At 44.0% G+C, this 13,106-nt stretch overlaps 2 protein-coding genes across 2 annotated transcripts in view; one reads left to right on the top strand and one right to left on the bottom strand.

Moving 5' to 3' along the window:
* The first annotated feature begins 1,584 nt into the window (after positions 1 to 1,584).
* The window catches only part of PLXNC1 (plexin C1), a 305,776-nt gene continuing 294,254 nt past the window's right edge, over positions 1,585 to 13,106 (top strand). The window contains exon 1 of the mRNA XM_057556153.1: positions 1,585 to 1,674. The gene's annotated coding sequence lies outside the window, so the exon portion shown is untranslated. The remainder of the gene's footprint in view (positions 1,675 to 13,106) is intronic.
* Positions 12,088 to 12,837, bottom strand: LOC103017380 (40S ribosomal protein S6-like). Its single transcript, XM_057556160.1, has one exon. It carries the CDS (start codon positions 12,829 to 12,831, stop codon positions 12,088 to 12,090), a length of 744 nt encoding a protein of 247 aa, XP_057412143.1. The 5' UTR covers positions 12,832 to 12,837.

Below are 13,106 nucleotides of genomic sequence, written 5' to 3'. Positions count from 1 at the left end.
GTGCAGGGAAGGATGTGATTAAGTCCCTGGCTTTTGCCAGTTGTTCTCTGCTACTCATTTTTAACGCTGATGACCTAGGTTTATAGACTCAGAGAGGAAATAAGATGTAGTAGGAAAAATCACTTGACTGGGTGTCCTGAGGCCTGAATTTTCGTCCTGGCTATGTGCACCCTAATCCAGCTGTGTTGCCCCACCTCAAATCCCTTCTCCTCTTAAGACTTTCGTTCCTTAGCCTTAAATAAGGGACTGGGGGTTTGATACTCTTTCTAAGTTGGTGATTCTCATTCTTTTTGTGTTTGTAGCCTACTTTCAAATAGCAGACTATGGAGTAGCAATATTAAAAACTTTAAAAGACTCAAAACAGCACTAAAAACGTTGGCAATCACTAAATACACTTCAGACTCCAGTACAACAGTGTCTCCCAGTGACTATAAAATCACCCACAGTTATGGTTCAATCTTCGGTTGTACTTCGCCACTTTATGGTTCTTTGGGTCTTTGAACTGTTTACTGCCCTGACCTGCTTCTCTTATGGACACAGAGTCAGAGCTCTCACATGTTCTGGAAGCTCCGTGACTTTTCATTAGCCCGGGCTTGACATCGCACCCGGGCCCCTCAAAGCCTGTTTGTTCCAAGTCACGTGATCCACGTATCTCAACGTTCCATCTGACACAAGAACTAAAGTGACTTAAGGACTCAGATACAACCCAAACTGGTTTTCCACATTGATCAGACTTAGGCTAAATATGGAGAATGACTGTTCTGAGGGCCATGAGAGCTATGAAGTCCTATATTTCCATGAATTAAAACAAAAAAAGTAACATTTTGAGAAAAGAACTAGTTGAGGTGGAGTGCTTAATTAAGGCACTGAGTCCAGACCAGATGAAGAAAGAAATCCTTGTGGGTGAGAAAGTGAGCTCAGAGGGCCCAGAGTGGCCCAAGGAGCTTGCAGAGTTTGAGGGGCATTAGCAGAAAGATGAGTGGAATGAATCACACGGAATGTGAGTAGCCAGACATAGAATCTCTGTTTCCCTCTGTTTCTAACAGTTATATATTTTTTTTAGAAGGTGGCATTTAAAGTTTTTGGTAATAGGAGGCAATTATTTTTAGGTTCTGTTAAAAGATAAACTGAGGCATATTAGAAATTTTAAGAGTTTATTTGAGCAAACATCAGGCAGCATCCAATCCAGCAGATGGGATCCTGGGAACACAGGTGTGTGGGGTGTCCCAGAGGGTCTCGTCCTGGTCACTAGAAACTGTAGCGAAGGAAAAATAATTTTCCCTCTACCCTTTATGGTGAATGCCTGGCTGAGACCTTTTCTCTAAGGTGCCTCGTAAATGGATAGGCTTATCCAGGTTAAAAGTTCTCAGCTGTGGCCACTGCAATTAAAGATTTTCCTGGGTAAGGTTAACCTGCTCGTTCAGCCTTAAAACAAAATTGTATTCACCTGACGCCTCACGTGGGGCCAATCCAGCTAAGTCAGAACCGGACCCACTCTGAACCCAATCCGGTTTTTCAGTCGGACCCGCCCCAGCTCTGGCCGTTTCCTAACGGAGTCTGGAAAAGAAATGCTCAAAGCCTGAAAGCTCCTCAGGCAGAAGCCACGGAGGCTCCGCGAGGGACGGACCCAGCACCTCCTGAGGCGGGAGAGGCAGCGAGCTCAGGGCTCAGCAGGTACCATGTCTGGTTGCTTGTTGCTCCTGGGGCCGTTGGGGGTCTCCTTCGGTCCCTGCTTCTTACTGTTACTAACAGAACTGTTAAAAGATAAACTGAGGCATAGAAAACATTTTAAGAGTTTATTTGAGCAAAAGTCAATTTGAATCGGGCAGCATCTAATCTAGAAGATAGAAAGGAGCTCCAGGGAGCTGTTGAAAATGAAAGACTTACAGGCAGAAGGGAGCAGGAACGAGGAAAGTAAACTAGGCCAAGAAGCGGTGGGTTAATGCAGTTACTTTCCTTCGGGGGAGGCAGGGGCCTGTCAGGCAGACGGCCCCACTAGTGCTGATCAGGGGGTCCCTGACTGTGGTTTAAGTTTCCATTTCTGGGAGAATCGAAACTGTGGTTAAGTCTCAGTTTGGTGACGGGGGACTTAGCATAAGCGATTCCATTTGGAGTCTGTTGTCTTGTTTTTAAGTTCTTAAATATGATTGTTTGGGGGGTACTAAGTCGTGGGTTCCATTGTATTCCTATAAATTATTTTTCATTTCTTCAAACGCCCTTTCCAGACATTGGTTGGTTGGTTTATTGTTCTGGGCACGGAAAATTATGAACAGTTCAGTGGCTGCTTAATACAGATTGAGTTTCGTTTGTCAGAATGGTGAAGATCAAAGCTTTTCAGAGCTAAGCAGGAGCTAGATCAAAGAAAATCCTTATTTCACATCTCATAGGGTGTGACTTATCTTTAAATAACAGAAAGTGGACATTTGGAATCAGGTTTTTATCATAAAAATGCTTTCTTCTGGGAAAACAAGTTACCCAGCCACCAGCTCATATTTGTGCCAAGAAATGGTGTGGGGTGTAGCAAAGGCTGTGAGCTTTCTTTCCCTCTCTAGTGAGCCTCATGCATCGGTTCAATGATGATATTTTACTGTCTCCTCTGTGCTAGATGTGTGCCAGGTGCTGGGGGTAAATTGGTAAGTGAAAATGGCCCTCATGTAGCCTGGCTGGGAAGACGGGCAATTGTGTAAATGATTTCCTTAAACTGTCGGGAGTGTTACAACCAGGGACGCAGACACAGAGTCGGGGGACAGGAGGAGAGACACTTAACCTGGTCTGGGCAGCCAAGAAGACCTCCATAAACAAACACCTGGGGGCCAGGAGACGTGAGTAAGTGAGGGATGGGCAGTGGAACAGCACGTAACAGGGAAAGGAGATGAGCTTCCCAGCAGGAAGTGAGCAAGAGAAGTTCGGTCTGGGTGGAACAAAGCATGTCAGATGGCATTGCCAAGAAGGGACCGTGAGGGGGAAGCAGCAGACAGATCACAGAGGCTAACTCATCAGCCAGCTTAGAGTTTGTCCTGTGTTCCAGGAACCATGGGAACCACTGGAGGATGTTAGGTAGGAGACTAACTTGATTGGATTCGTGTGTTTGAGGATTCCCAGGAGAGAACTGGCAAAATTGTGTGTGTATTGGTAAATCCGAGAGTCTACGTGCAAGGTTGCTTTCTCTCTTTTTTATAGTGAATTATCACTTACGTAAGGAAAAATATATAGTGTGCGTAGACATGGGTCATCTCTGGAAGGACACATAAAAGGCACAATGGTTGCTTCCTGGAGGGGAGCTGAGGCCTGAGAGACAGAAGTGGAAGGAGACTGACTTTCCATTGCATACCTTTTAACACTTTAAAAACGATGTGACTCTGTTATCCAATTAAAAAGTGTTTTTAAATCTGAGCATTGAAGAATTCCTTAAAGGGGATCAAGTCCAGTTCCCAAGGCAATGGAGGAATCCTTTCTTCATTTTCCCTGATAGACAGGCATCTGACTGTGTCCAAACACTTTCTTTGACAGTTTCAGGGCTGAGAAGTCAAATGTCTAAAATTCATTCTGACATTGAGCTGAAATCCATATTCCCTTCCCCCTCCTCCTCCCTCCCCTCCCCTCCTCCTCCCTCCCCTCCCCTCCTCCTCCCTCCCCTCCTCCTCCCTCCCCTCCTCCTCCCTCCCCTCCCCTCCCCTCCCCCATTGGCGCTAGCTCTTTCTCTGCAGTGCTGAGTCAGCCTCTTCCTCTCCCAGCCTTTAAATCATTTGCGGAAGGCTATTGTTACCTAGTCAGAGGTAACAAGCAAAAAGCTGGCAGGTCAGGCAGGTGATGTAAATGAGCAAAGCAGGCCTCTCCAAGACCACACGGGCAGTGCACCCTTCCACCTGGAGACAAGGACACAATGAGGGGTGGTGAGCACTGTGGCAGGGAGACAGGGAGATGTAGCAACTATTCCTCACCAAGGAAATACTGCCCTAGAAGGAAGAGGGCCAGATGTTGCCATATCTTCCCAGGGATGTCAGAAACTGAAAATTTATTTTAAACACCTCAATTTTAAAATGCTGGCAACTAAATTAGTTTTTTAAAATGCTGAGCAGACCAAACAAAATACATGCATAGCTGGGTGTGGCCACTAGTTTACCATGTGTTCTGTCATCTTTCCTCCGGGTACCATGAGAATTTCTCATTTTGTTGTTGGATTTGCAATGGGATGCTTGTGCCGGCATCATTGTCCAAATTGGCCTATTTATCAGTCTTTCTAGAGCATTAGTGGTAGGAGTCAGGCAGCTGGGTCACAGTTCTGGCCAAAGGCACTGTAGGACCTTGCAGAAAACACAAAAGCACATTTTCCTATGTTTGCGTTTCCTCACTTGTTAAAAGAAGAGAAGGCCTGGATCCTAGTGGGGCTGCTTTACAGACTGTCTCAGTGAGTTTCCCTTCTTTGCTGAGCCTCAGAAAGTTCTGGAGCTGGAAGTCTGAGATGGGGGTGCCTGTGTGGTTGGGTGAAGCCTGTTTTTTGGGGTCGCAGACATCTCCTCCTGCCCTCAGCTGGTGGAAGGGCCAGGCTGCTTTCTCTTTTCATTATCCAGCCACAAGCTCGATTGATTTCAGTTGGGGAATTGAAATAGGGCTCTTCGTTTGGATAAAATCAGCGAGCAGGGGCTTCTGCTGATGACTAGGGACTGAGCTCCAACTCCCAAGATTTTGAGAGACTGTTAGGCAGTAGCAGGATACTTACTACCAAACTGTGCTCAGGCACGTGTTTTGCCAAAGCTGCCTCCGGTACACTGTCAGTCGGCTGCCCGCCTCCTAAGAAATCCCTTCAGAGGAGCCTTGCCCCTTCCTTTCACTGTCCCACATCTACCCCTCCAGTTCTGGAGAGTTCGTTCCCCAGCCCTAGGCCAGAGGCAATGTGGACGACATTGGTGATGCGGACCCCCAGCTCCCAGCTCCCCCTGCCTCTCTTATACCTGTCTGCTTTCCCATCTTATTCTGTTCTTGTCTCTCCAGGCACCCTCACCTGCCTCCCATCTGTAAATAGTATCAAGAGTCCCTGAAGACAACTCAGAGCATTTTTTTAGCTGCTTCTAGTTTCCCTTTTCCTCTCTCCTGCTAATCCCTGTTAGGGTTGGGTAAAAACTAGCAATTACAGCATTTATGTACCGTCCATGCCTGGTTGCCATACAGCACAGTAAGGATGATTATGCACATCTGTGATAGTGCATTTTACGTGTCCATTTGATGAATCAAGGGATGCCCAGACATCTGGTTAAAGGTTATTTCAGGGTGTGACCGTGAGGGTGTTTCCAGAAGAGATTAGCATTTGAATCAGTGGAATGAATAAAGTGGATTGCCGTCCCCAGTGTGGGCGCATTAGGCAATCCACTGAGGGCCCGAATAGAACAAAAGATGGGGGAAGGGAGGATTGCCTCCCTCTGCCTGACTTCTGAGCGGGACATGGATCTTCTGCCCTCAGTGCTCCTGGTTCTCGGGCCTTCAGACTAGGACTGGAATCTACACCATTACATCAGCTCTCAGCAGTCCAACTGCACCGCCAGCTTCCCCAGGTCTCCAGCCTGCAGATGGCAGATGGTGGCGCTTCTCGGCCTCCTTCTCAGCCAATTCCTTATAAAATATCATATATACTTGTGACATATGTATTAATCTATATGGTATTTTATATATGTATATACATATACATATATTTCTCTACATTTGTATACATTACATATCATGAGATTTAGTACAAGGAGTTGACTGTAGGATAGATGGGACATGTATCTCCCATTGGTTCCATTTCTCTGGAGAACCCTGACTAACACAACAGCATTAAGTGTGTTGGATTAATTTGGGCTTCAGTTGATTGGTCACGGTGCCATGTTGCCCATAGATGTTCAGTCTTTGTTGTCATTGCGCATGTAGACTGGCTGTTTTCATACAACTTTAAACAAAATGTAGGGCAAGGGTCACAGTCAGGTCACAGAGTAGGAGCTAAGCTGCATCCCATCTCAAAAACTATGAGGTAGTAAACATGACTGTTAGGTGTATATTAAAGTTACAACTATTAGTGGGCCCCTGGGAGACATCCTGTTGAATGATAAATGAATGAATGAGTGGGAATGGGGAGCTGCAATGCTAAGATTAATACTCATTAACAAAAACAGAGTGAGGAGTGCCCTGGGTAAGTGAGGAACTCCTCCTGGGAGAGGAAAGAATCCAAGTGCCTTCATTGGCACTGGTACCCTGGTTGATGGCACAGGGAAGAGAGTTTTTGAATATGATACTGATGGGGCTATGCAATGAGCCCTTAGCCTCTGAGGTTCTTGTCCCAAGTTACCCTAAAGAAGGGATATAAAAATGGAAAGAGTACGCTCCCATTTGGAAGTCTAAAAAGCATGATATCTTAGGAGCACACCCTCTTCTAAATTCCAGGGCTTTGGCAAGGGTAACAGTGATACAGCAGCAAAGGAAAATGACCAGATCATTTGAACTGTGGGGATAAGGTAACAGCAGAGATCAAGAGGTGCAGGGGCAGTTGGAGTATAGCAGTAGCCACAGAGGAAGGCAGTAAGCCACACAGGCAATTCTGGAACAAGGGGAAGTGGCTTGGGGGTCTTGTAGTCTCAGTTGTCTCATGGGGTTGAAGCTCAGGGTCACTCATATTATGGCTGTCACCAGTGCTTTCAGTCGTTCATTCATTTTTCATTAAAAAAAACTTGTTTGAGTATCTTCCAAGTGTCAGGCACAGTGGATGTGTTGGCCTAGGCCAGGGGTCAGTGAATTTATTCTGTGAAGGGCCAGCTGGTCAACTCTGCTGCTGTGGCACAAAGGCAGCCATAGACAATAAGTAAACAAATGTTTACCTGTTGAAAGTATTCCAGTAAAACTTGATTTATAGAAACAGGTGGTGGGCCAGATTTGGCCCATGGGTTATAGTTTGCTAACCCCTAGTTTAGGGAAACAGTGTGCTGGTTATTCTCTGATGCCTCTCCAGATCTAATCTATAGCCCTTTCCACCCTGCTCTCTATCCCAAGAGACTGACTTCTGCAGACCCTGTCACCCAGACTCCTTGCCCTCTGGCTTCTGATTCGATTTGGCCAATGGGAGGCACTGGCAGGAGATCAGAAGTTGGGAGGGGAGAGGGGTGGAGGAATTTAGTCCCTCTACTTCCTGTCTTCCGGACTGTGCTTTGGCAATGGCTGTGTTCCTCTTCCTGTGGCCACAGCTCTGACTGGTAGTTCATACCTATGGCTACACCTCTCACCCAGGTGCAGTATCGGCTCTTCTCCTTGCCCTTCAGCCCTAAAAGTGGTACTGGTTTCCCACTATTCCCAGCCCTGAGAGCTTCTCCATCCCTTGTTGGTTTCCATACCATTGCCCACACCTCACGTGTGGTCCCTTCATTAAACTTTCTTCAATTCTCCCTTCACGTGTGCCATCTCTTCCCCACTGGGCGGTGTCTGAATATGCCCTTGTTGTGGACATTCACTGTTTCCAGGTGTAACAGTATTGGTTCCAACCTCAAATCCAGGTTGAAGCGTGATCTAGGCCAATCAGCACACTGAATCACCCAAGCCATAGGAATTGGTTCTGAAATGGTCTCATAAACCAAGTTGTCCCCATTGGAGGGAAAAACAATACTTACGTAGAAACTACCGAGCAGTGCTGTCTATTCCACTGGATTTGAGCCTGGGAGCGTATGAATTTGGAGCTTCCAGTAGCTATTTAGTGAAACCTGAAGACAAGGCCCAACACCAAAGATGGCAAAGTCCAGAGGTGACCTTGTGTGTGGCCCTGGAACTAAATCCACTCCTCAGTGTTTTTTGTCAATGAGACAGTCAAGTTCCTTATATTTTCTTAAGCTGGTTTGGGTTGAAGATTCTGCCATTTGTATACTAAAGCTTAACTTAAAAAAACAAAACCAAACCTGGGACCACTTTACACAAATTTCATTATACTCACTGAATTATCTACACAGAAAACCAGCCTTATTTCATCTTTGGATTAGATACACATTAACACGGTGTAGTGAAACATACTGGATTTCAGTAGTGACAGCAGCTAGGGAGATGGTTTGCCATCATCCCACTTCCAAAGAGAAATAACTGGAGCCCAGCTGCATCTTTGCAGAGATTGCCTCCCATGCCAGACAGACACACCTCCCAAGCCATAATCCCACCCACTTTGACACTTGACAATAGCAAAAAGAGAAAAATCTTCATCTGAATGAATGGGGAGATTGGTGCTATTGTTGGCAAGACAACAAGTTGAAGCCTGGTGTTTATTAGCTGTTGTAAACAAATTGTGAATTGGTGCCAGGACCCAAAATAGAGACAACTGGGCATAATAAACATTAATTCTCAAAGAGATCATCTAACAAATAACCTAAAAGATCTTTTGTGGACTCCAAGGCATTAATTATACTAGACCTTGTTCTGTTCATTAATTCATTTAAGAATTTTGTTGAGTAAATGTCAGCCTGATGCAGTACAGGCACAGCAAATAGTTTCATTTCTTGTGCCAATTGTGGTTGTGGCTGCCCAGTGGGCTGTGTTGAGGAAGATTGTGAGGCCAAATCTGGGTTCAACAAGAATGAATATTATAGTTGATTAAATGTGTCTTTGGTGGAAGTGGAAGAAAGGGGTGCCCAAGGAATTTGTCATCTCTGTGAGTTGAAAAGGGCATTGTCTAGAGTGAGAAGGAATGGATTTTGGGGTAAGTCACTTCCAGTCTATGTGCCTTTATTTCTGCAAATTTGTAAAATTGGGGAATTGATCTAAATAACTTACAATGTACCTCCTTGCTTCCCTTATTCATTTATACATTCTTTTTTAACTGAAATATAGCTGATGTACAATATTATGTTAGTGTCAGGTGTACTACATAATGATTTGATATTTGCATGCATTATGAAATCACCACAATAAGTCTAGTAACCATCTGTCACCATACAAAGTTATTACAATATTATTGACCACATTCCTTATGCTGTATATTACATCCCCATGACTTATTTATGATGTAACTGGAGAGTTGTACCTCTTAATCCCCTTCACCATCTGTTTCATCCATCTGCTACCCCCCTCCTTTCTGGCAACCCATTTGTTCTTTGTATCTATAAGTCTGTTTTCATTTTTGTTTGTGTGTTTGTTTTGTTTCTTAGATTCCACACATAAGTGAGGTTATGGGGTATTTGTCTTTCTATGTCTGACTTATTTCACTTAGCACAGTGGTCGCAGCCTTTTTGGCACCAGAGACCAGTTTCATGGAAGACAGTTTTTCCACAGATGGAGGTAGGGTGGGGTGGGGGAGATGGTTCAGGCAGTAATGCAAGCGATGGTTCAGGTGGTAATGCAAGCGATGGGGAGTGATGGGGAGCGGCAGATGAAGCTTCACTCGCTTGCCCGCCTCTCACCTCCTGCTGTGTGGCCTGGCTCCTAACAGGCCACAGACCAGTACCGGTCCGCGGCCCAGGGGTTGGGGACCCCTGACTTAGCATAATACCCTCTATATCCATCCATATTGTTGCAAATGGCAAGGTTTCATTATTTTTATGGCTGAGTAATATTCCATTGATTGTACCATATCTTCTTTATCCATTTTTCTATAGATGGACACTTAGGTTGTTTCCATATCTTGGCTATTGTAAATAATGCTGTAATGAACATCGGGGTGCATATATCTTTTTGAGTAAGTGTTTTTGTTTTCCTCAGGTAAATACCCAGAGGTGTAATTGCTGGATCATATGGCAGTTCTACCTTTAATTTTTTGAGGACTCTCCACACTGTTTTCCACAGTGGCTGCACCAATTTACAATCCCCCCAACAGTGCACGGGGGTTCCCTTTTCTCCACATCCTCGCCAGCACTGATTATTTGTTGCCTTTTTGATGATGGCCATTCTGACAGGTGTGAGGTGGTATCTCATTGTGGTTTTGATTTGCAAATCCCTCATGATTAGTGATGTTGAGCATCTTTTCATGCATCTGTTGGCCATCTGTATGTCTTCTTTGGAACATTTCTATCCAGGTCCTCTGCCCATTTTTCAATTGGGTTGTTTGTTTTTTTTTGATGTTGTTGAGTTGTACGAGTTCTTTGTACATTTTGGAAGCTATCCCCTTATGAGAGATATCATTTGCAAATATCTTCTTCCATTCAGTAGACTGTCTTTTTGTTTTGTTGATAGTTTCCTTCGCTGTGCAGAAACTTATATGGTCAATTAATCTACGACAAAGGAGGCAAGAATATACAATGGGGGAAAAGACGGGCTCTTCAATAAATGGTGTTGGGAAAACTTGACAGCTACATGTGAAAGAATCAAACTGGACTACTTTCTCACACCGTATACAAAAATAAACTAAAAATGGATTAAAGGCTTAAATATAAGACCTGAAACCATAAAACTCCTAGAAGAAGATATTTATCCATTCTTTTTTTCATTGGCTTATGCTCAGCAGCTATGGTTGATATTTGTCCTTGTGTTTGGGGTGACATTCCATTTTATGAATGCAGTTGTCTCTAATGTAGAAGCCAGAAACTTACTTTCCCACCATCCTATGTAGTAAGAATGCAACCATGGAATCTAGGTCCACCAAATTCAGGCATATCTGTTCTGAATTTGTTTGGAATCTGGTGATGGTTAGAGGTAAGCTCTGCACAGAATCCATCTGGCAAGGATGAAGGCAGAGACATCAGTTTGTTGAAGCTGCAGTCTCAGAGTGTCTGGAGGTAATGTCCAGTGCCTGGCTGTGAAGGGAGCTCCAGTTGGGGGGACCCCTGATGACTTCATTGGAGCAGCTCTGCAGTACAGGTGGAGACATTGTTCCTGGCTGCAATCCATCTCTGGGCCTCCTTTAGTGACCTTTAGCTATTTAATTCTTTTTAAAATAAAATCCTTTTACTGCTGAAATGAGCCAGAGTGCGTTTCTTTGTTCTCAAAAAGCTCAACAATTCATGATCAGGAGTGAATGCCTTCAAACAGACTTTTTTTCTCCTTTAAAGATGAAAATTTTAATTCTCTTTTATGAATTATAAAGAATATGCTTAGCTAATACTTTACAATGTATTTTGTTGTAATTATCAGTAAGATAATTGTTGCAGATGGATAAATATGAATCTTAAGGGGAGATGTTTCCCACTTTTATCTTCTTCATTACTCTAAGTGCACTAAAGAAAATGAAATTCCTTCAGTATTTATGGTTCACAGTTTTAAATTGTGGAAAGGACCCCTCTTCTAATTATTGTTAGTATGATTATCAGAGTTTGCAGAAGCGCTTGGTTAGGTTTCTATACTTTAATTATTTTCTTTAATTTTCTTTCTTTTTTTTTTCTGACTACATGTTAGATCTCTTTCTTTTACTTTAACCTTTGCTTTTTTTTTTTTACATCTTTATTGGAGTATAATTGCTTTACGATGTTGTATTCATCTCTGCTGTATAACAAAGTGAATCAGCTATATGCATACATATATCCCCATATGCCCTCCCTCTTGCGTCTCCCTCCCACCCTCCCTATCCCACCCCTCTAGATCTTCGCAAAGCACCAAGCTGATCTCCCTGTGCTATGCAGCTGCTTCCCACTAGCTATCTATTTTACATTTGGTAGTGTATATATGTCCATGCCACTCTCTCACTTCATCCCAGCTTCCCCTCCCCCCTCCATTTTCTTTAATTTTCTAATGATTAAAAGTACATATCTCATGAGGGGGGATTGCCAGAGCAAAGAAACTCACTTGACTAATTATGAGAGTTTCTTTAGAAAATTTGAAACTTACTCTCCAAACTCTATGGGCAAGAAAGACCACATTGCTTCATTTTCTTTAATCAATTGAAATTTTACTTCAACCTCCAGCCTACAATACTGTTGAAAAACAGGTGTTTAGTAGTTACATGTCAAAGTAAGCTTAAGGTGCTCTCTACCTCCTTCATATTATCCATCAACAAACCATCCTCCCATTCTTTGAAATAGATAATATTTTCTTGACTTTTTATTGCAAAGGTGGTATTCACATGCAAATTGAAACTCTTTTTCTGGAACCTGATTGTTGCTCTTTTTTTGTGTGTGTGTGTGATGTCTGATCTTATTTATTTGTTACTCTTAGAACATCTCATTTTTGACTGGACTCAAAAGTAGAAGCTCTCAGAGAGGACAGCCTCCGTCTCTTGGCAGTCTGTTCCTGGCCTTTTTCTTTGGCCTCCTTCATTCTCTTGGCCAAAAGTTTAGCACATTCTGAAGCCTCTTCCTTATTTTTCTTAGTACGCTGTTTCTTCAGAGCAATATGCCGACGTTTGTGTGGCAGAACATGTGGAGTAACAAGACGCTGAATCTTGGGTGCTTTGGTCCTAGGTTTCTTACCCTCTTTGTTTAGGGGCTTTCTCACAACATACTGGCGGACATCATCTTCTTTAGAGAGATTGAAAAGTTTGCGGATTCTGCTAGCTTTTTCGGGCCCCAGGCGATGAGGCACAGTAGTATCAGTGAGTCCAGGAATATCCTTCTCCCCTTTTTTTATGATGACCAAATTGAGAACCCTCAGATTGGCATCCACAGTGCAACCCCGTACAGATTTGTGCTTTCTTTCTCCAGTCCTCCTTGGTCTGTAACAGGAATGCCCCTTACTCAGTAGCAGGTGGACTCGGCTATGGGTCAAGACACCCTGCTTCATGGGGAAACCCTGTTTGTCGTTCCCACCACTGATTCGGACCACATAACCCTTCCATTCTTCACCCAGAGCATCAGCAGCAAGTTCTGTGGCCACACGCTTCTCATAAAAGGTACGAAGTTTTCGTTCATCGTCCACTTCAATGAGTTTCTGGCAGCCAGTGGCCAGGAAAGAGATGTTCAGCTTCATTCGGAAGTGGCCGACCGCCACCGAGGCGCCACGAAAAGGAGACCCCCTGATTGTTGCTCTTAAGCTCTGCTAGTTTGGGAATTTTGGAGCCTAAACATTAGCGGCTTCTTCCTCCTCTTGTCCTCCTAGCCCTTCCTCCCCTAGGGACTTAGATTCCTAGGGTCCTGCAGCAGAGCAAAAACTTAATGGATACAGCTTCCAGTTCCAGCTATGATAGAAAAATAGGTATCAGATTGGTTTCAGAAAAATAGGTATCAGATTGCTTTCCCACTTTA

The sequence above is a fragment of the Balaenoptera acutorostrata genome, chromosome 11, assembly GCF_949987535.1.
Source record: "Balaenoptera acutorostrata chromosome 11, mBalAcu1.1, whole genome shotgun sequence".
Lineage (NCBI taxonomy): Eukaryota > Metazoa > Chordata > Mammalia > Artiodactyla > Balaenopteridae > Balaenoptera > Balaenoptera acutorostrata.
Note: the sequence above shows the minus strand (reverse complement) of the source record. Positions and strands in the feature narration are given on the sequence as shown.

Excerpts from the sequence above, each read along its gene's own strand:
- LOC103017380 (XM_057556160.1), bottom strand. The coding sequence starts at position 12,831 with ATGAAGCTGAACATCTCTTTCCTGGCCACTGGCTGCCAGAAACTCATT.